Raw genomic sequence first — 22012 nt, forward strand, 5'->3', positions numbered from 1 at the left:
CATAATTACCTTGCAGTCTATGTTATGTATTCTGCTTACATTGTTGCTTGTCTCCAACTTACAGTCAAAATATGCAAGACAAGTTTCCAGTCTAACAAGAAAAAGCAGTCAAATACAAAAGATTTCTAAAGAAGATCATGAGCCGGGGGCTATGCTATTGGAAATGACACAGACTGTACCTACAAAATAGACAAGTACGATAACATACAGTATATTTGTTTGCTATTAATATGATGCCCTGATTAGTGACTATAGATCTGTCAAGCGCAAACATTATAGGCTTAAGATAATTACTGAGCATTGTGCATAGTGATCCAAATAGTGAAACTATATAAATATTCATATTTAATGATACTTAAAATGTAAAATAGAATTTTTTTTCTGTTTATAGTCCCCAGTTACATAGACAATGTGCCGTTGGTCACACTACTATAGCGCTGCATTTTCTATAGAACATTACATCCGGCTCCAGCTCCACAGCTCTCGTGCCCAGAGGATGTTCTTTCTGTACATTACCTACACCCTGGAGAATTGGTTTTCAATATGCTGCAATGGTAAACATCTACGCTTTCCAGCCCCAGGGCAATCACCATCTCACCAAGAACCAGCTTCTACATCCTATGCTGGTACCTGCTATGCATGATGTGGATGGAACTGAGGATCCATTGTTCCAGCCTTTCCTATCCTGGAAGATAAAGATGGCATCACTCATGGCTTTGCATAGTGGCCATACAGACTACCAGATTATCTGGTTAAGCATGGAAGAGACAGGAGAATGGCCAGTACAATTCTTACAAGTTAATCCATTAAGCACCAAGCAATTATTACTTTTTGCGCCTCTTTTTTTCTCTTCCCTTCTTCCAAGAGCCATAACTTTTACCAATTTTCTGTCGACATTGCCTCTGGAGGGCTTTCGTTTTTGTAGTTTTTAATGACAACAATCCTTTTGGCATATAATGTACTCAAAACCAGGAAAAAAATTCCAAGAACATTAAAATTGCAGAAAAAAAAATGCAAGGTTATCATATATTTGCAAAGGTACTCACTCCCTTGGCTTTTTAACTATTTTGATACATTACGTGTTTAAATATTTTTGTAATCAGATTTGTGTGTGATGCATCAGCACTAAATAGTGTACATTTGTGAAATGAGAAACATATAGGCATAGTTTAAATGTATGGGATCAAATAACTAAAAATTGGCACCTCTTTGGGGTGAAGCTCCTAAAAATTTCTGGTGTAAGCAATTACCTTCATAAGTCACATGCTTTGTGAAAGGAAGTCCACAAGCATGCAGCTAAGTGTCACATGGTCTGTCAGTATATACACTTTGCACATGTGGAAAAAAGGGAATCCAGCTCCAAGAGATAAAATCACTTAACTTTAATAGTATTCATTTAAAATAGAAATAGGCTATAAGACATACAAAAACCAGGTATACTAGAAGGAGAGTGCCTGTCTAAACTGTTCAGGTTTCGAACACACAAGTTCTCTTAGGCTGTGTGCACACGTTGCTGATTTTTCGGGGTTTTTCTCGCGATAAAAACGCTATAAAACCGCAAAAAAAAAAGCATACAATATGCATCCCATCATTTAGAATGAATTCCGCAATTTTTGTGCACATGATGCGTTTTTTTTTTCGTGAAAAAAACCGCATTGCGGTAAAAAACGCAGCATGTTCATTAATTTTGCGTTTTTTTTCAGATTTCCCACTATAAAATGCATTGGGAAATGTCCGGAAAAAAACGCACCAAACGCAGCAAAAACGCATGCAGATTTCTTGCAGAAAATTTCAGGTTTTTCTCAGGAATTGCAAGAAATACTGAACGTGTGCACATAGCCTTAAGGTACCGTTACACTAAACGATTTACCAACGATCACGACCAGCGATACGACCTGGCCGTGATCGTTGGTAAGTCGTTGTGTGGTCGCTTGAGAGCTGTCATACAGACAGCTCTCCAGCGACCAACGATGCCGAAGTCCCCGGGTAACCAGGGTAAACATCGGGTTACCAAGCGCAGGGCCGCGCTTAGTAACTCGATATTTACCCTGGTTACCATTGTAAATGTAAAAAAAAAAAAAAAAGTACATACTCACCTTCTAATGTCTGTCATGTCCCCCGCCGGCGGCCTCCCGCACTGACTGCGTCAGTGCCGGCCGTAAAGCACAGCACAGCGGTGATGTCACCGCTGTGCTCTGCTTTTACTTTACGGCCGGCGCTCACAGTCAGTGCGGGAAGCCGCCGGCGGGGGACGTGACAGACATTAGAAGGTGAGTATGTACTGTTTTTTTTTTTTTTTTACATTTACAATGGTAACCAGGGTAAATATCGGGTTACTAAGCGCGGCCTTGCACTTAGTAACCCGATGTTTACCCTGGTTACAAGCGAACACATCGCTGGATCGGTGTCACACACACCGATCCAGCGATGACAGCGGGAGATCCAGCGACGAAATAAGGTGCTGGACTTCTAGCTCCGACCAACGATATCACAGCAGGATCCAGATCGCTGCTGCGTGTCAAACACAACGATATCGCTAGCCAGGACGCTGCAACGTCACTGCAACGTCACGGATCGTTGTCGTTCTCGTTGAGTGTGACGGTACCATTAGTCTCAGTTAGCTCTGGCCAGGCATAGCATCAATTTATACACAGACATAACAGGTGTGGAAAGAAAAAAAAACAAACAAACAAAACAAAAACCCCCCAAAATAAGAGAACATTTATATGACATTTCACAACAAACTACACTTAATATTTCTAATTTATCAAATCATTTTGTTACCGTTCACAATAGACAAGCCACGTTCCTTCAAGTTTTTGCAACAGAACAAATTAATATAGATCCACAGGGTGGGGACAAAGATGAAATTACGTCATACAGAAGCATTTTGGATCTATTTGTTAAATACACGTTTTCCATCAGGTTTAAATCTTAAAAAAGAAATCATGTTGCATTATTGACTGTTCTTTGTTTGTTTCATCAACATTAGCTTGACAATTCCAGCTTTTAATATTTAGTTCATTGTTTTATATATTTATTGAAGGTGGTGCTGTGTGCTTTTTCTTTTTTTTTTTTTCACTTTCCACACCTGTTATGTCTTTGTATAAATTGATGCTATGCCTGGCTAGTGCTAACTGAGACTAAGAACACTTGTGTGTTAGAAACGTGCAGTTTAGACAGGCACTCCTCCCTCCGGTATATCAGGTTTTTATATGTTTTACAGCCTATTTCTATTTTAAATGAATACTATTAAAGTTAAGTGATTTTATCTCTTGGAGCTGGATTCCCTGTTTTCCACATGTGCATCCCCAGGCGTCTGGCAGAGACGCGAATCCGTGCTCAAGATTTCCTGGACTCGTAAGGAAATTCATCTAAAGGGTGAGCTGAACATATCTTTTTTTCAGTAGATGCACTTTACCTTTTCTGAAAGGCCATAGAGGCTGCAACCTCATTAAACAAAAAGCACCACAAACCAAACCACCACATGAAGACCAAGGAGATCTCCAAACAAGTCAGGGACAAAGTTGTTGGGAAGAACAAGTCAGGGTTGGGTTTTATAAAAATATCCCAATCTCTGATGATCCCCAGAGCACCATCAAAACCAGTATCATCTAATGGAAAGAACATGGTACCACAACAAACCTGCCAAGAGAGGGCTGCCCACCAAAACTCACAATCCAGGCAAGGAGGGAGAGGCAGCACAGAGACCAAAGGTGACCCTGAAGGAGCAGAGTTCCCAAGCAGAGACTGGAGTATCTGTCCAATCTACCACAATACGCCGTACACTTAAATTTATGTATGAGATAGCCAATCTGATTGTGTATAAAATGATGGTAGTCTCACGATCAAAGCATAAGTGGATGGTGAGATATGGACCCCGAAAGTCAAAAGGTTCAAAACATTGTTACCCTTATGCTAATCACTGTATGTACCGTATATATAAACACTTACAGACTTGAACCTGTATGCATTTTTAACTGTATACGGCAATACAATAATAAAGTACAACTGACAATTTCCCATCTTCAGAAGACCAAGATGGCAGCAGCGGTGTCCTTCAGTAGGCCCCAGCTGCCATGGTAACCCATCAGCTCCCTACGATTGTGTTGCTGGGGGGGCGCAATGGAAGCTGATGCACGAGGGCACTGACAACCAGTATATTAAAATGCCTCTGTTATTGATTTACAGCGGCATTTAAATGGTTTAACAGCAGCTATCAGGGCAGATAATGATTGTATAACATATCTGGTATTTGCCCCGCTCAGCTCCAGAGCCCGCTCTACACACCCCCTCATGTGACAAAAATATAAGTGTCAGGTCATTAAAAGGGATAAACAAAACCACTATTTAATAAGATAGAAAATTGAAAAATTAGCAGTTTCACAGTTAGAGTACGTGCACACATTGCGGATCCACAGCGGATCGGCAGTAGTTTTTCCACCCGGTGTACAGTACCATGTAAGCCTATGGAAAACTAAATCCACACAGAAACGCAGCGCTTTATTTTCCGCAGCATGTCAATTCCTTGTCTGCAGTGTTTTACACCTATTCCATTATAGGAATCCGCAGGTGTAAAAACGCAGGCTAAATCCGCACAAAATCCGTAGGTAAAACGCAGGTCATTTTAACTGCGGATTCTGCAGAATCCACGCGGAAAAATCCACAATGGAATCCGCAATGTTTGCACATACCCTTAGATGTATTAAATAGTAATAAAATGTTGCAGTGCAGAGGAAAACTAATAATTGTGCTCGTGCTGTACCCTGTGTAACTGCCTGTGCATATAGAGGGGCTTTAGCTGCTGGTCAGGGTGTCCTAGTACTAATTTTTCATTAATACAACAGCACTTATTTAAAGGGTTGAATAATAGATAATATACTAAATATAAGAAAGTACATTTAAACTATTGTTTTAGTGCCAGTGAAAGGTCTATAATGTACAAAGATGGCAAATCACAGTGAACAAAAGCACTGCCAAGCCTGGAGATCTTATAAATGTGACATGGCGCTTTGAGAGCTGTCCGATTTCTTCCTCCGATGCACACACGTGCTTTATATAGTGGTGATCTGGGGTCAAAAAGAAATGCACAATATTATTAAATATTGCATATAAAGCAATGGTTTATTATCATGATATACAAAATACTTATTTTACAAAACATCAGAATCTCTCATCCACAGAAGGCATTTCACGGTCAACAACATGTGGGTTTACGCAAAGGAACAGGACTATGTTTTTAGCTCATTTGCCACCCTGTGAAGTAGTAATGGATGGGTAAGAGAACAGTGCACATTCCTGTCTGACAGTGATGGAAAATATAGACAGAAGTGCCACATCACAAGGATTAGACTCCGGATAATCTTAGCATGCTTCTGCAATTCACAAGTACAGAAGCACCACCTAGAGGTGAGTCAGGGTTATTGCAGATTTACACAGCCAGCCTGGACAACTGTACACCCTCGGTATCTATATGTATGAACAAAGGACGGAAAACAATTGTACCAAAGAAAACCTTCTACGCCTTCTGAGGAAATGGGCTCCATTTTTCATTAAAAAAAAAAAAAAAAGATACAAAAAAAAAAAGGAACAGAAAGTACCTGGGGCACAGAAAATGCTATGTTAGCAATTAAAAGTCACAATTTGGGAAGTCCTCAGAATCTGAGTTCTCCTCCTCCTGTGTTGGTTGCTGCACTAGAACTGAAAGGGATTGTCAGTTCCACATTGGGAGGTGAACAAGTCAGGTGTGCACACAAGTCCTGCGATCTCCGTGTATCACACACCTGTCATAGTCATTAGAAGTGGACTGGTGCACAATATCTGCTGATTCTGCACATGGAGACGTAACATCACCAGCTTTGCTCATCTCCTGACGCAGAAGTGAGTGGCTGGACACATACAATAATACAATAGATCTAAGGGAATAACTTTGTATATTAAATGTCTATTCTGTCAAAAGTTCAAATGAAAACTCAGCATTTAAAATTGGTCCATGTAACAAAAGACAAGGGCCACATTTCTCTATGCACATTTTGCCTGGATGAGGTACAACTTGCCATGCAACAGGTCCAACTACACTTGCCTATGACAAAGCGGAAAAGGTTGTGGGGTGAAAACAAGTTATCACCAATTCATAGATTAGGTGATAACTTGCTGATTGATGAAAGTCCGACAGCTGAGTCCTGTAACGATCAAGAGAACTGGACACTTTCTCCCCAATAGAATGGAGCAGAAACACGCATTCTCCACCCAAGCTCCTCTCATTCCTATGGGGGCTGCAGAGCGCTGCATTTGTCCTTTTCCAGAATCCCCACAGAGAATAAATGGAGCAGTGGTCGGCGCTGACCTGTCGCACCATTTTGTAATGAAGATAAAAGTACCCCATTGGAGATATGAATTCCTTGATCTGTCAATTGGAGCGGATTATACCGATCACCAAGCTATTACCCGACCATTGGATAAATGATAACTTGCTTTCACAGGACAACCCCTTTAACCATGACCTATTTGGTGCAGTAAACTAGAAAGTATTCATGCTTCACCATCTAATCATTTTAAGCCGTCTGATCATCTTGGGGAGTAGAGCCTTTTTCTGCGGCTGAATGACTTTCTTGCTCAGTTACCATTATGTTACTGTCGACTTTCTCAGTGTCCAGGTGCTCAGATTCAGAAGGTCTCATTTTAGGATCAGACGAATTCTGCTTCCCATCTGAGTAATAGCTCTGCTCTACATGTCCAGCCTCCTCATTAGATACATCCAATTGTCCATGGTCATCTTCTTCACTTTGAGACTCGCCTGCATCCTCATTTTCCTGGGCAAAGCTGCATATCATCTGTGGCCAATTAGCCGAACTATCATCTTTAATCTGGAACCATTCAATGTTACCCCCTGCAATTAAATTGTCCATTATTACGGCCACGCACATCAAAGAGGAACAATGTAAAAAAAAAAACAAAAAAAAACCCCACGAAATAAAGAACTAACAAGGAATAATGAAAAATATAACTTTTTTTTCAGTGGGCTAGTGAGGGGGACACCAAATCACAGCAAGAATAAGAAAGCCATGGCAAATACAAATTAATTTTAAATATCCAAAGCATTTGTCTGAGCACTGAACTGCACAAGATGCTGAGCAGGGAGAACCAAGGAATACAGTAATGTGATGTCCTCACAGCTCCATTGTCACAAATCTAGATTTTTTTGATAATCCAATAATCTAGACTATCCGGCACCCTTTGTGTTCCATATTACAGGATTATATACACACACAAGTCAAATACATACTGGCTGAGCATTCCTCTATACAGTGGGAAATAGACAGCATAACATATTACTCAAAACCAAATTCTTACCTCCATCGTCACCTTCTTTCTTTTCTGTCAGAAAGGTTCTGGTCATATTCAGTTTCTTTACTGTGTGGCACTTGTACTTCAGTTTGGGTTTTGTACTTTCTCCATCTCCTGAGTGTGAAATAACAAAAATAAGAATATAAATATTACTATTACTCTCATTCATACTCAGCAGGTGGAAACCCACAAATTTGCTTGGGGAGTACTTGTGAAGCCAACTTGAACAGTATGAAGCATAGGGGCCTAGGCAGCTCGAGCAGTATACAGGCAGCACATATTCCCATTAGGAAATGCTGCGGAATTTCAGCCACTAATTGGAAGCCTGCCCTTATCGGTTAGTGCTAAAATGCACATAAATAACAGGTATTTACCCATAGTTAGTGTCTTATGTAAAATCTGCTAAAGGAAATCGGACGCATTGAACCTACGGTGTGATCCGCCAGCAGAAAATGATAGTATAACTTGCATCTCATTTCTTGATATTCCTGTTTTCAGTCTAATATTTGACTGCACAACTCAGAGCCATGTCCATGATTAAAATACAAGTTAGGTTTCATTTGTCATACGTGTTTTAGCAGTGTTTTTTACTATAAGAACATGCACCCATTATAGTCTATGGCATGTTCACAAACCTACTTGTTCGCATAGGAAAAGGCTGAGAAGTCTATTTTTCATCCAATTTGCATAGAAAAAGGATACGGTTATTTACAGATGCCCTGCAGCCTGCAGGACTAATAAGGGCAACCATATAAGACTGAGGAATAGTGTAGCACTGTCCTATCTATAGGGCTCAACACAGACAGAGATTGGCCTGTCGCCTACACTGGACTGGATATCCCCTGGACCCTGGATTGTGCGCATTCTACTGCTTAGTTCTTTAACCCATCCGAATACGTTTAGATTGAAGCTTTTTTTTCCTCTTTAGTCACTGATTGGCAGAATTTACACAGACGTTCAACCATGAAGATCATACAGATCATTGTTGCTTTTGTTGTTGTTATTTTGGAAATATTTTTGTGATTGTGATCGGTTCTCTAACCCCTTAGAGGTCTCTTCCGTACATGTCCAATGGTTGTTCGCGATGAATATGTGGAGCGGACCCCAATTCGTACAGAGCAGGTGTTGGCTGCTTTACACTGCAGTCACCGAATAGTAACGGATGTGATTTTGGCACCAATCTTACTGGTGGTTTTCAGGGACGAACATTAAAAGTTTCTTATTAAGCATCTATCTCACTAATACTACTAGATCTGCAAACAGGAAACGAGGTTTGCTATCCTGAACAGATGTTCACCCCCAGCTGGTTGTGGCTTGGCTGCAACATTACTGGAAATCTTTAAATCTATCAAAACTCAACTGAAATTAAAGTTCCACATAAAACTTGTGCCGCTTGTTCCTTGTCTTATATTGTCATAATTAGCGACTAAATCTTTGTGATTTGCCATGACACAATTATAAAAATCACCTTAAAATGATCGGCATCGCTGTGGAAACAACATGATCATGTATCTAGTGTTTCATAATAGTAGAAGAGGACACTGTAATATACCCTCAGTCCAAGCCTTTACCTTGATCTGGCATTTCTTCAAAGATCACACATGTGCCCAGTGCATCTAGAATGACAATAAAACACCACAGTTTATATATTAACAACCTAATATTTCGGGTGATGGCTTGTTTTATTGTAAGCCGACATGCAAGCCTGGGTAATAAATAGCTAATGCAGGGCTCTACTTGTGAACATACTTAAAAACTCAATGACACCTGTTTAGGAAGAAATAGGTTTCTACATTTTCTATACAATTCCTGCATATGTACCAAAGGGTGTGGAAAGCATACGCCGGGCACAGCGAGAGCTACATCCACTGCATTACTGTACACGACACCAATACCTTAGCATGTGACAAGGCTGTTGGAGAGGATTTGGGCTGGTTCTTTATACATATGTGGACATGGAAAACCCTTTTTGGGCTGTGCGTCTTGTCCATGGCAGGTACAAAACAGTCAAGCCTGGGTACAGCTCTGCCCCTGACTATTTTGAGGCCTGCTGACACAAAGTGAGGGACCATCCTGATTGGGTACGCCTTGTCTCGTTCGTATGGCTTTTATGTATTTTGTAATCAATATAGTGTCAACTAAGTACCCTATGTTATTTGCATGTACTATTACTATTTATTTACTGCAGTTTAGTTGTTCATTATTTTTTTTGTAGAGGGTGATAGGGAAACAGTGTATGACCACTGAAGCTAATTAGCTGGCAAGGACAGCACAGTAACTCACCAGCCCCTTACCTTCATACTCGCCTGCAAACACGTATTTATCAACTTGCAACAAAGGCTTTTCTGTATTTATTCCCTAGATGGAAAAGGAAATTAGAAATCAGCGTTCTGCTTTATATATGTAAATTATTCTTTATTCTTAGAAACAATAAGCTAATAAACATGAGGACAGTGGAAAGACCAGTTATGGTGGTCTGCATGGAAACATGATAGCTAACTGGTTATATCTCAGATTTTTCCCAGAATCTTACACAAATCATGCTACTCCGCCAGCACTAAAGTGCAAATAGCTCTGTATCACTGATTTAAAGGGAACCAGTCATCAGATTCATGCTGCTCCAATCACAGGAATCAGTGTGGCTGCACGATTGCAGGCATGCTTTACACTAAAAGGCTGCATTCCAGGCCCGTCTCCAGCAGCCTCTGTACAGTCCTTTCTAGTTGACCGCCAGATCTCTCCCAATGCATCTATACAAGGAGAGGCCTGTCAATCAAAAAAATCAAGGCGATGCCAAGCTGAGGGGACTGGCCTCAGACTAGTCAGCTAACACAAGTAGTCCAGTATGTTTTCATAGTAGGTTTTCTCAGAAATGCTGCAGCCAGTCTCTGTTGAACGTGGCCTAAAAAGGGAGGGTTTGCCTGGTTTCTCCTAAACAAGCCATTGTTGCTATCGTCACCAATACTCCGACATTCAAATAGCTCATATGTTGGGACATAAAAAGGAGAAGCCTCATCCTTATTTTTGTGCATTTTGTAAATTGTTAAACTAAATAACTACTGTATTAGATTATCAATGTTGCATTTTACCAAAATTTTGCACTTGTCGCCGCACTTTTCTAAAATGTCAGAGTCAATGATTCCCGTTAACTCCACCAAGACCAGCTGTTCCTGAAAGGAGAGAAACCATGTCACCGCTACAATCATCAACTAAACACAACATCTATCAGATAACCATTCCAGCTTAGAGCTAGAAGCACACACAGTTCTTCATTCAGCAAAAGGTGCATTTTTTGGATATCATTTTTTTTTTTAGAATGTAGCATGGGTATGTGACTACCTGTCACCACTCTCAATATAAGCTACAGCCAAATTGATAACACTCAGTTTCCTAAACTGTCGATTGTACGTGTGTGAATGAATTAAATTAAAAAATACCTTTTATTAATTCTTAATTAAAATATGTGAGGCCAGAAAAATATAAAGCCTACATAGGCTGTAATCAATATAAAAACAAGCAACCATAAGCCATCAGGCCACTGTATGTGGTCACTAGCATAATTCCTATTAATCTTTCCAAGAGTGCAAACAATCTCTAAAATCTCTAATCAACCAACAGTTAAAGCCAATATTTACAAAAAAGATCAACTGTCTCCCTTCTGATTCATGGAGAAAGTTAGTGGACGTGTGTATATATATATATATATATATATATATATATTATATATATATATATATATATATATATATATATATATATATATATATATATATATATATATATATATATATATATATATATATATATATATATATATATATATATATATATATATATATATATATATATATATATATATATATACACACTCACCGGCCACTTTATTAGGTACACCATGGTAGTAACGGGTTGGACCCCCTTTTGCCTTCAGAACTGCCTCAATTCTTCGTGGCATAGATTCAACAAGGTGCTGGAAGCATTCCTCAGAGATTTTGGTCCATATTGACATGATGGCATCACACAGTTGCCGCAGATTTGTCGGCTGCACATCCCAAAGATGCTCCATACAAGGCAGGATGGATCCATGCTTTCATGTTGTTTACGCCAAATTCTGACCCTACCATCCGAATGTCGCAGCAGAAATCGAGACTCATCAGACCAAGCAACGTTTTTCCAATCTTCTACTGTCCAATTTCGATGAGCTTGTACAAATTGTAGCCTCAGTTTCCTGTTCTTAGCTGAAAGGAGTGGTACCCGGTGTGGTCTTCTGCTGCTGTAGCCCATCTGCCTCAAAGTTCGACGCACTGTGCGTTCAGAGATGCTCTTAGGCCTACCTTGGTTGTAACGGGTGGCGATTTGAGTCACTGTTGCCTTTCTATCAGCTCGAACCAGTCTGCCCATTCTCCTCTGACCTCTGGCATCAACAAGGCATTTCCGCCCACAGAACTGCCGCTCACTGGATTTTTTTTCTTTTTCGGACCATTCTCTGTAAACCCTAGAGATGGTTGTGCGTGAAAATCCCAGTAGATCAGCAGTTATATATATATATATACACACACACTAGATGGTGGCCCGATTCCAACGCATTGGGTATTATAGAATATGCATGTCCACGTAGTATATTGCCCAGTGACGCGTAGTATATTGCCCAGTGACATAGCATATTGCCCAGTGACGTAGTATATTGCACAGCCACGTAGTATATTGCCCAGTGACGTAGTATATTGCCCAGTGACGTAGTATATTGCCCAGCCACGTAGTATATTGCCCAGCCACGTAGTATATTGCCCAGTGACGTAGTATATTGCCCAGTGACGTAGTATATTGCCCAGCCACGTAGTATATTGCCCAGCCACGTAGTATATTGCCCAGCCACGTAGTATATTGCCCAGTTACGTAGCATATTGCCCAGTGACGTAGTATACTGCCCAGTGACGTAGTATACTGCCCAGTGACGTAGTATACAGCACAGAGCCACGTAGTATATTGCCCTGTTACGTAGTATATTGCCCAGTTACGTAGTATATTGCCCAGCGACGTAGTATATTGCCCAGCCACGTAGTATATTGCCCAGCCACGTAGTATATTGCCCAGCCACGTAGTATATTGCCCAGCAACGTAGTATATTGCCCAGTTACGTAGCATATTGCCCAGTTACGTAGTATATTGCCCAGTGACATAGTATATTGCCCAGTGACGTAGTATATTGCCCAGTTACGTAGTATATTGCCCAGTTACGTAGTATATTGCCCAGTTACGTAGTATATTGCCCAGTTACGTAGTATATTGCCCAGCCACGTAGTATATTGCCCAGCCACGTAGTATATTGCCCAGCCACGTAGTATATTGCCCAGCAACGTAGTATATTGCCCAGCAACGTAGTATATTGCCCAGCAACGTAGTATATTGCCCAGCAACGTAGTATATTGCCCAGCAACGTAGTATATTGCCCAGTTACGTAGCATATTGCCCAGTGACGTAGTATATTGCCCAGTAACGTAGTATACAGCACAGAGCCACGTAGTATATTGCCCAGTTACGTAGTATATTGCCCAGTGACGTAGTATATTGCCCAGTGACGTAGTATACAGCACAGAGCCACGTAGTATACAGCACAGAGCCACGTAGTATAGTATATTGCACAGCGACGTAGTATACAGCACAGAGCCACGTAGTATACAGCACAGAGCCACGTAGTATATTGCCCAGCCACGTATGTCACAGGTTAAAAAATAAACATATACTCACCTTCCGAGGGGCCCCTTGCAGTTCTGTCGCCTGTGTTCGGTTCAGGCGGCAGGTTCCGGTCCGAGGGTGTGATGACCGTGACGTCATGGCAGGTCCTTGTCGCACACCAACCTTAGCACTGAAACCTGCCGCTATCAAGAACCGGTCACCGGAGCGTCGGAAAGGCGAGTATATAATGATTTGTTATTTTTTTTTAACATATTTTTAACATTAGATGTTTTTACTATTGAGGCTGCATAGGCAGCCTCAATAGTAAAAACTTGGTCACACAGGGTTAATAGTGGCGGTAACGGAGTGAGTTACCCGCGGCATAACGCGGTCCGTTACTGCTGGCATTAACCCTGTGTGAGCCGTGACTGCGGGGAGTATGGAGCGGGCGCCGGGCAGTGACTGCAGGGGAGTAGGGAGGGACTATGTTATGGACCTGGTGGTTAGGAGCACCCGAAATGACCTGATGGTTAAAATGGAAAAACCTGGGACAAGCTCTGAGGAAGTCGTAACTCTACTGACCGCAATCCCTAATCCTATCACACACACTAGAAATAGCCGTGGAGCGTACCTAACTCTCCCTAGACGCCTCTTCACAGCCTAAGAGCTAACTACCCCTAAAGATAGAAATAGCAGCCTACCTTGCCTCGGAGAAATTCCCCAAAGTAAAGGTAGCCCCCCACAAATATTGACTGTGAGTTAAGAGGAAGTACCGTGTTTCCCCGATAGTAAGACACCCCCGATAGTAAGACGTAGTGGGGGTTTTAGCGGGGTCGGCTAATGTAAGACGCACCCCGAAAGTAAGACATAGTAAACTGTACGTTGGAAAAATATAAGCCATAGTACCGGTACCTTTTGCTGCATTACCGTATTTTTCCGCTGCCCGGAATCACAGCTGGGGAAGCCATGTGGTCCCGATGATTAAGTGCAGTGAATATTCATTAGCGGCTCCCCGCCCACCGACCAGCTGAGCGGTGAGCCCGGAGCAGCAAATGAATGCTGCACTTAAGCAGGGACACACATGGCTTCCTCAGCTGCTGATTCCTGCAGCAGCTAGGGAGATTTGTGTGTCCGGGGGAGGAGGAGGCAGCACCAGCAGGGGCCAGGAGATCGCTGTATACCTGCCTGCCATGCTTGGAGGCAGAGTGTTCTGCACAAACAGGACCTGTGATGATATCAGAAGTGGGCGGGCTGGAGCGTCACATGGCAGCTCAGAGCCCTCCCTCTTCCTGACATCATCACAGGTCCTTCAGGCTCCCCACTAGAATCTGCAGCTTCCTCATAACCTGTGCTGTGGAAAGGCAACAGAGAGAGGGGAGTATATCCATATTTTTTATTTTAATTCTTTATTTTTTACATGAATATGGATCCCAGGGCCTGAAGGAGAGTCTCCTCTCCTTCAGACCCTGGGAACCATCCTGGATACCTTCCTATACTTGTGTCCCATTGACTTGCATTGGTATCGGGTATCGGTATCGGCGATATCCGATACTTTTTGGATATCGGCCGATACCATCCGATACCGATACCTTTGAGTATCGGAAGGTATCGCTCAACTTTACTTACGGCGCAATCGCAATACACGGCGCAATTTTCCAATATAAGACATATCTCGAAAGTAAGACATAGTGGGAATTTTGAGTGGTAAAAGAATGTAGGACACTGTCTTACTTTCGGGGAAACACGGTAACACACACAGGAATGAAACAGATTTTAGCAAAGGAGGCCGAATCTTCTCTAGATAGACAGAAGATAGGAAAGGGAACTATGCGGTCAGTATTAAAAACTACAAAAACCACGCAGAGTGTGCAAAAAGACCTCCACACCGACTCACGGTGTGGAGGTGCAGCTCTGCACCCCCAGAGCTTCCAGCTAGCAAGGAAATATCATAATAGCAAGCTGGACTAGAAACATAGCATGTACTGAGAAATATATTAAAAAACCAATGAACAGCAAATGGACTAGCGAGGACTTAGCTTCTGCTGGAGTAGACAGGTCATCTGAGAAATCCAAGAGAGATCTGAACCAGTACTGAGACATTGACAGCTGGCATGAACTAACGACCTGGGCAGAGTTAAATAGGGAAGCCAGCAGCAGCAATAAACGAGGGCAGCTGAGAAAGCCAACCTCAAAGATCAGCAGTTCCACTTAAAGCCACCAGAGGGTGTCCAAGGACAGAACTCACCAAAGTACCATTCACGACCACAGGAGGGAGCCCGAGAACGGAATTCACAACAGGACTAATCGGACTGTGCCCGTCGCTGATTGGTCGCGGCAGCCATGACAGGCAGCTGGAGAGACCAATCAGCGAATGAATATCCGTGACGGAAGTTGCCGACAGAAAGACGGAAGTACCCCTTAGACAATTATATATATAGATATATATATGCGAGTAGAAAGGGAAGCGGCAGCACTCACCTGTCTTCAAAGCAGGTAATACTTTATTGCAATAAAATCTTCACGGCTCGGGGGTGCATATACAACAGAGTGTACAGGTCAAACGACGGCCGTTACACGCTGCTCGAGCGCTTCATCAAACCTGTTGAAGCGCTTACCTGCTTTGAAGACTGGTGAGTGCTACCGCTTCCCTTTCTACTCGCATCTGCATTGTTATGTTTTCAGCACCCGAGGTCTAGCGGCCGGCTCATGCTGACAGCCTATGTGTTCATTCATCCAGTGCCTTGGTGGTGCTGTCAGCTGCTTCATGATTATATATATATATATATATATTCACACACACACACGCAGTACAGACAAAAGGTTTGGACACATGTTCTCATTTAAAGATTTTTCTGTATTTTCATGACTATGAAAAATTGTACATTCACACTGAAGGCATCAAAACTATGAATTAACACATGTGGAATTATATACTTAACAAAAAAAGTGTGAAACAGCTGAAATTATGTCTTATATTCTAGGTTCTTCAAAGTAGCCACCTTTCGCTTTGATGACTGCTTTGCACACTCTTGGCATTCTCTTGATGAGCTTGAAGAGGTAGTCACCGGGAATGGTTTTCACTTCACAGGTGTGCCCTGTCAGGTTTAATAAGTGGGATTTCTTGCCTTATAAATGGTGTTGGGACCATCAATTGTGTTGAGCAGAAGTCTGGTGGATATACAGCTGATAGTCCTACTGAATAGACTGTTAAGAAAAAAGCAGCTAAGTAAAGAAAAACGAGTGGCCATCATTACTTTAAGAAATTAAGGTCAGTCAGTCCAAAAAACTGGGAAAACTTTGAAAGTGTCCCCAAGTGCAGAGACAAAAACCATCAAGCGCTACAAAGAAACTGGCTCACATGAGGACCGCCCCAGGAAAGGAAGACCAAGAGTCACCTCTGCTTCTGAGGATAGGTTTATCCAAGTCACCAGCCTCAGAAATCGCAAGTTAACAGCAGCTCAGATTAGAGACCAGGTCAATGCCACACAGAGTTCTAGCAGCAGACACATCTCTACAACAACTGTTAAGAGGAGACTTTGTGCAGCAGGCCATCATGGTAAAATAGCTGCTAGGAAACCACTGCTAAGGATAGGAAACCACTGCTAAGGACAGGCAACAAGCAGAAGAGACTTGTTTGGGCTAAAGAACACAAGGAATGGACATTAGACCAGTGGAAATCTGTGCTTTGGTCTGATGAGTCCAAATTTGAGATCTTTGGTTCCAACCACAGTGTCTTTGTGCGACGCAGAAAAGGTGAACGGATGGACTCTACATGCCTGGTTCCCACCGTGAAGCATGGAGGAGGAGGTGATTTGCTGGTGACACTGTTGGGGATTTATTCAAAATTTAAGGCATACTGAACCAGCATGGCTACCACAGCATCTTGCAGCGGCATGCTATTCCATCCGGTTTGCGTTTAGTTGGACCATCACTTATTTTTCAGCAGGACAATGACCCCAAACACACCTCCAGGCTGTGTAAGAGCTATTTGACCAAGAAGGAGAGTGATGGGGTGCTACGCCAGATGACCTGGCCTCCACAGTCACCAGACCTGAACCCAATCGAGATGGTTTGGGGTGAGCTGGACCGCAGAGTGAAGGCAAAAGGGCCAACAAGTGCTAAGCATCTCTGGGAACTCCTTCAAGATTGTTGGAAGACCATTCCTGGTGACTACCTCTTGAAGCTCATCAAGAGAATGCCAAGAGTGTGCAAAGCAGTCATCAAAGCAAGACTTTGAAGAACCTAGAATATAAGGCCGGGATCACACATATGCGAGATATGGCTGTGTCTCGCAGGTGAAAACCCAGCTCTGGCGCCGGCACTCCGGAGCGGAGCGTGCAGACGGTGCCAGAGCTGGGTTTTCACCTGCGAGACTCGGCCGTATCTCGCGTATGTGTGATCCCGGCCTAAGACATATTTTCAGTTGTTTCACACTTTTTTGTTAAGTATATAATTCCACATGTGTTAATTCATAGTTTTGATGCCTTCAGTGTGAATGTACAATTTTCATAGTCATGAAAACACAGAAAAATCTTTAAATGAGGTTTGTCCAAACTTTTGGTCTGTATGTATGTATGTATGTATGTATGTATTTTAGTAACGAGTCCACTAACTTTCTCCATGAGTCAGAAGGGACACCGTTGAAATTTTTTTGTGATTATTGGCTTTAAACTGTTGGTTGATTACAGATTGTTTGCACTCTTGGAAAGATTGATAAGAATTATGCTAGTGACCACATACAGTGGCCTGATGGCTTAAGGCCCCGTCTCACATAGCGATTTACCAACGATCACGACCAGCGATACGACCTGGCCGTGATCGTTGGTAAGTCGTTGTGTGGTCGCTGGGGAGCTGTCACACAGACAGCTCTCTCCAGCGACCAACGATCAGGGGAACGACTTCGGCATCGTTGAAACTGTCTTCAACGATGCCGAAGTCCCCCTGCAGCACCCGGGTAACCAGGGTAAACATCGGGTTACTAAGCGCAGGGCCGCTCTTAGTAACCCGATGTTTACCCTGGTTACCAAAAAAAAAACAAACAGTACATACTCACCATCTGATGTCCGTCAGGTCCCTTGCCGTCTGCTTCCTGCTCTGACTGAGTGCCGCCGTACAGTGAGAGCAGAGCGCAGCGGTGACGTCACCGCTGTGCTGTGCTCTCACTGTACGGCGGCAGTCAGTCAGAGCAGGAAGCAGACGGCAAGGGACCTGACGGACACCGGAATGTGAGTATGTACTGTTTTTTTTTTTTTTACATTTACGCTGGTAACCAGGGTAAACATCGGGTTACTAAGCGCGGCCCTGCGCTTAGTAACCCAATGTTTACCCTGGTTACCAGTGAAGACATCGCTGGATCGGTGTCACACACACCGATTCAGCGATGTCAGCGGGACCTCAACGACCAAAAAAAAGGTCCAGGCCATTCCGACACGACCAGCGATCTCGCAGCAGGGGGCGGGTCGCTGGTACGTGTCACACATAGCGAGATCGCTACTGAGGTCGCTGTTGCGTCACAAAACTTGTGACTCAGCAGCGATCTCGCTAGCGATCTCGCTATGTGAGACGGGGCCTTTATGGTTGATTGTTTTTATATTGATTTCAGCCTATGTAGGCTTTATATTTTTCTGGCCTCACATATTTTAATTAAGAATTAATAAAAGGTATTTTTTAATTTAATTAATTAAGAATTAATAAAAGGTATTTTTAAATTTAATTCATTCATTCACACATGTACAATCGACTGGTTAGGAAATTAAGTGTTATCAATAGGGCTGTAGATCTTTTTTTTTTTTTTTAACCCAATCTAGGAGTGGATTGTTCCGTTTTATATCTTATTCATTTCACATATCTTACAAATCAAGTTTAGTAGAAAAGAAAAAAAAGCCTGCCTGAAGGAAATCTGCAATCACACCATACTGCTCCGTTTTAGATAATGTAAGGTTAACCGACACTTAATAAAAATACAGCTCTATATACTGTAAGTCACTCTGGCCTCTTACCAGTGGCTGATGGGCCCCTGTATAACTGCATGCATGCACAGCTGCCATCAATCACTGTGGAGAAGATGGGGGCTCCCTTAATGAATACAGTTGACTCATAACTTTGAGTTTGTCTGTGTTTGTCAGATGGCACAATATTTATTTCTGCTGTTTGGGCTAATAATTCAGTGGACCTATTTCTATGCTAAATACGGTATATTGAGAAATAAACCAGTGTCTTCAGTGGTCAGACGACTGAACAGACCAAACACCATCACTTCTGTTGCCAACTTAGACAACCAGAGTTGTGCTGGAGCAGCGGAGGTTTGGAGGACTAAGTACCATTTAGTTCCTTATTTTATAAATATCCCTTCCTTCTGGTAAGTTTTTAAAAAGTGATGTAAACCCCCATTTAATTCCTAGGCATGGGTAGGAATCATTTGCATAGTTCCTTATGTGCAAATTAAGTAACAGTTTATTTCACTTCTAAGCTAGTAATTAAGCCCTTGCAGCAGGACATATTGCTCACACGGAAATATGGGAAATATTAATATAAAATTAAGTCAAATCTATGAATCTTCTGGACTTTAGTGGTGCGCAGTACAGGTAGTTACTAGGGTTGTGAGGTCAGTAAGCCAAACCTCCGACTCCGGCTCCACAGCACTGGTCACTACTGAGCATGTGCATAAAGTGCAGCACAGATTCATCTCCACTAAAAGCCGAGATCCTTAGATCAGGAACAGAACAGACATTTATAGGACATTTCATAACTTTCCAAAATTATTATGAAAACACTTACATCACATCCTATACTGTACTACTGTACCCAATGTATTATTTATTTTAGGATTCAGTCAATTTAATTCTCCACAGCCCTGGTAGTAACAACTGACACCGCATCAATCTATAGTGCATTCCCATATTTACTTGTATATTAGGTCACAAAAGTAATTATGTTGGAAGACATAGGCCTCATTCAGGCGTCTGAGAGTCACATACACGTCCTGTCAATGATTTTCACTTTTGGAACACTTTACATTACAAGCTATAGTGTTACTCACTCATCCGTGTTGTTTGCAGATTGTGGGTTCAATCAAAAATCACGGCCACATGTCTGTTTTTATCCAACATCACGGATAAAAAGTAGGAATACAAGTTTATGGGTCTGTACAAATCACACGGATGGCATCAGTGTACAATCCATGTGCTGTCCGGGAGTCACATTGCAATAAATAGGAGAATCTTTGTAATTAATTTATTATCTGTGAAAAACACTGATGATGGTAAAAACATCACACGGACCGTACACATTCGGAGCATGTTTGTGTGTACTTGAAGAATCACAGACTTCCAAATGAGGCCTCAGCGAGTGTCCTACCGTCTCTATCAGACTCACGCTTAGAACACGTGGTATCTGCCCGGATAACAACACTCGGATATGGATTTATTACGTTCCTACGGAGGTCATTACCAGGGTCCATATTTCCTCTGCTCTAATCATGCCAAGAACAAAGCGATCTTAATAAACAAGGTAACAAACAACAAATGCTATATAAGACAAATACATGTGGTTCTCATTATTTACCTCTTCTTCTTCCTCCTCCTCCTCATCATCAGGTGAGCACTCACTGACAGCAGCGGTGTTTGGATGGAGAGATGGAGGCTTTGTGCGGGAAGCCATGACGGATTGCGGAGGTGTTATACCTTGTAGTTGGGGTCTCACAACACCGGGGGGCAGCAGCTGCCGCGTCCTGGCTTACATAGCTGTCTGTAGATAGGGCTGCATGCAAGACATGGGGAAACAATACAAGTTTGTTATGGTGACAGCCAGGAGAACTACATGACCAGGTTATCTTACTGTACAATGAACACCGTGAAAACAAAACGCAGAAAACAATGGTGGAACTGCAGCTTTTTACCCATTTCACCCCCACTAGGACAGCGACAATCAAAATGACAACTCGGCCCACAACTATGTAGATGGAAAAATAAAAAAAAAGTTATATACCTTGGAAAAACAGGAGGAAAAATCAAGAATCCAAAAAGTAAAAACAAAAAAGTTTTAACAAAGTTAGAGCTGACGACCTAAACATCTGTCAGTGGTTAGGACCGTGTTGTTGGGTGCTGGGTATAGGGGACTGTATATGGATGGGGGTCTCATCATACATCTCTCTGGAGGCTCCACTCCTCAGGATAGTAGGAGAGCGCCCCCCACTGTTATATTCCCCCAGTACAGGCCTATGGCAGGTGTAAGGCAGCTGGGCTTTATGCTGGGAGATGTGGTGCAGCCACAGTCACACACATACCTGAGGCAGACGGTGACTGACTCCCAGGCTGCAGCTGAAGGACCTGTGGTGATGTCAGGATCATGTGATGAGTCACGTGTGTGGGAGGAGTTCAGCTCTGGAGGAGATGCAGCACATGCGGAGTGCTCAGTGCTATGTGCACAGCAGTAGGTGACATACAGCCTTCTGCTCCCAGGGGTGTGCAGTGCACGCTTCTCACTGCCCCGCCATCATGCCACGGTCACACACTCAGTATTTAGTCAGTATTTTACCTCAGTATCGGAACAGTCAGGGGACAAGTATCATAGAAACACGTCACCACTTCTGGATTTCTCACCCACTCCTGGTTTTGGCTTATAAGTACTGAGGTAAAATACTGAGCATGGGAACATTACGCTGGGGCTACATGTGCGCGTGACATTCCCATTGCAGTGTTACAGTGTGACATTGCATTTAGGGTTTTCATTTGCTCTTAATTTAGTCTGTTTTGTGTTTGTGCTTTTTTTTTCACTACAGATAGTTCTCGTTTGGCTCACAATTGCGCCTTTTTTTGCACAAACATTTTCCAGTCCGAGCCAATCCGCTCTGGTGGAGTTTTGAATTATTTTCTTTGTTTTACACAAAATTCATAAACCCCTGTCTGCCATTTTGAAGACTGTAGCGCAAAAATTAATGGATGCCACAAGACCAATAAATAAAGATGACTAAAAAAAGCAAATGATAAAT

The 22012-nt window shown here is 42.4% G+C and overlaps 1 protein-coding gene across 4 annotated transcripts; it reads right to left on the bottom strand.

The window, feature by feature from the left end:
- Positions 1 to 4850: 4850 nt before the first annotated feature.
- On the bottom strand, positions 4851 to 21444 carry GTF3C6 (general transcription factor IIIC subunit 6). 4 transcript variants are annotated; one of them, XM_077264367.1, is made up of 8 exons: positions 21308 to 21444; positions 20587 to 20781; positions 10437 to 10517; positions 9642 to 9705; positions 8919 to 8963; positions 7354 to 7461; positions 6624 to 6889; positions 4851 to 5069 (listed from the first exon to the last, which is right to left on the bottom strand). In XM_077264367.1, exons 2-8 carry the CDS (start codon positions 20680 to 20682, stop codon positions 5055 to 5057), a joined length of 675 nt encoding a protein of 224 aa, XP_077120482.1. In that variant the 5' UTR covers positions 20683 to 20781; positions 21308 to 21444; the 3' UTR covers positions 4851 to 5054. The 4 variants fall into 4 exon arrangements, with proteins under 4 accessions (XP_077120482.1, XP_077120480.1, XP_077120481.1 ...); XM_077264365.1 differs by having other exon boundaries at positions 6543 to 6889; XM_077264366.1 differs by lacking the exon at positions 4851 to 5069 and having other exon boundaries at positions 5094 to 6889; positions 10437 to 10518; positions 20591 to 20781.
- Positions 21445 to 22012: the final 568 nt, after the last annotated feature.

The sequence above is a fragment of the Ranitomeya variabilis genome, chromosome 5, assembly GCF_051348905.1.
Source record: "Ranitomeya variabilis isolate aRanVar5 chromosome 5, aRanVar5.hap1, whole genome shotgun sequence".
NCBI lineage: Eukaryota > Metazoa > Chordata > Amphibia > Anura > Dendrobatidae > Ranitomeya > Ranitomeya variabilis.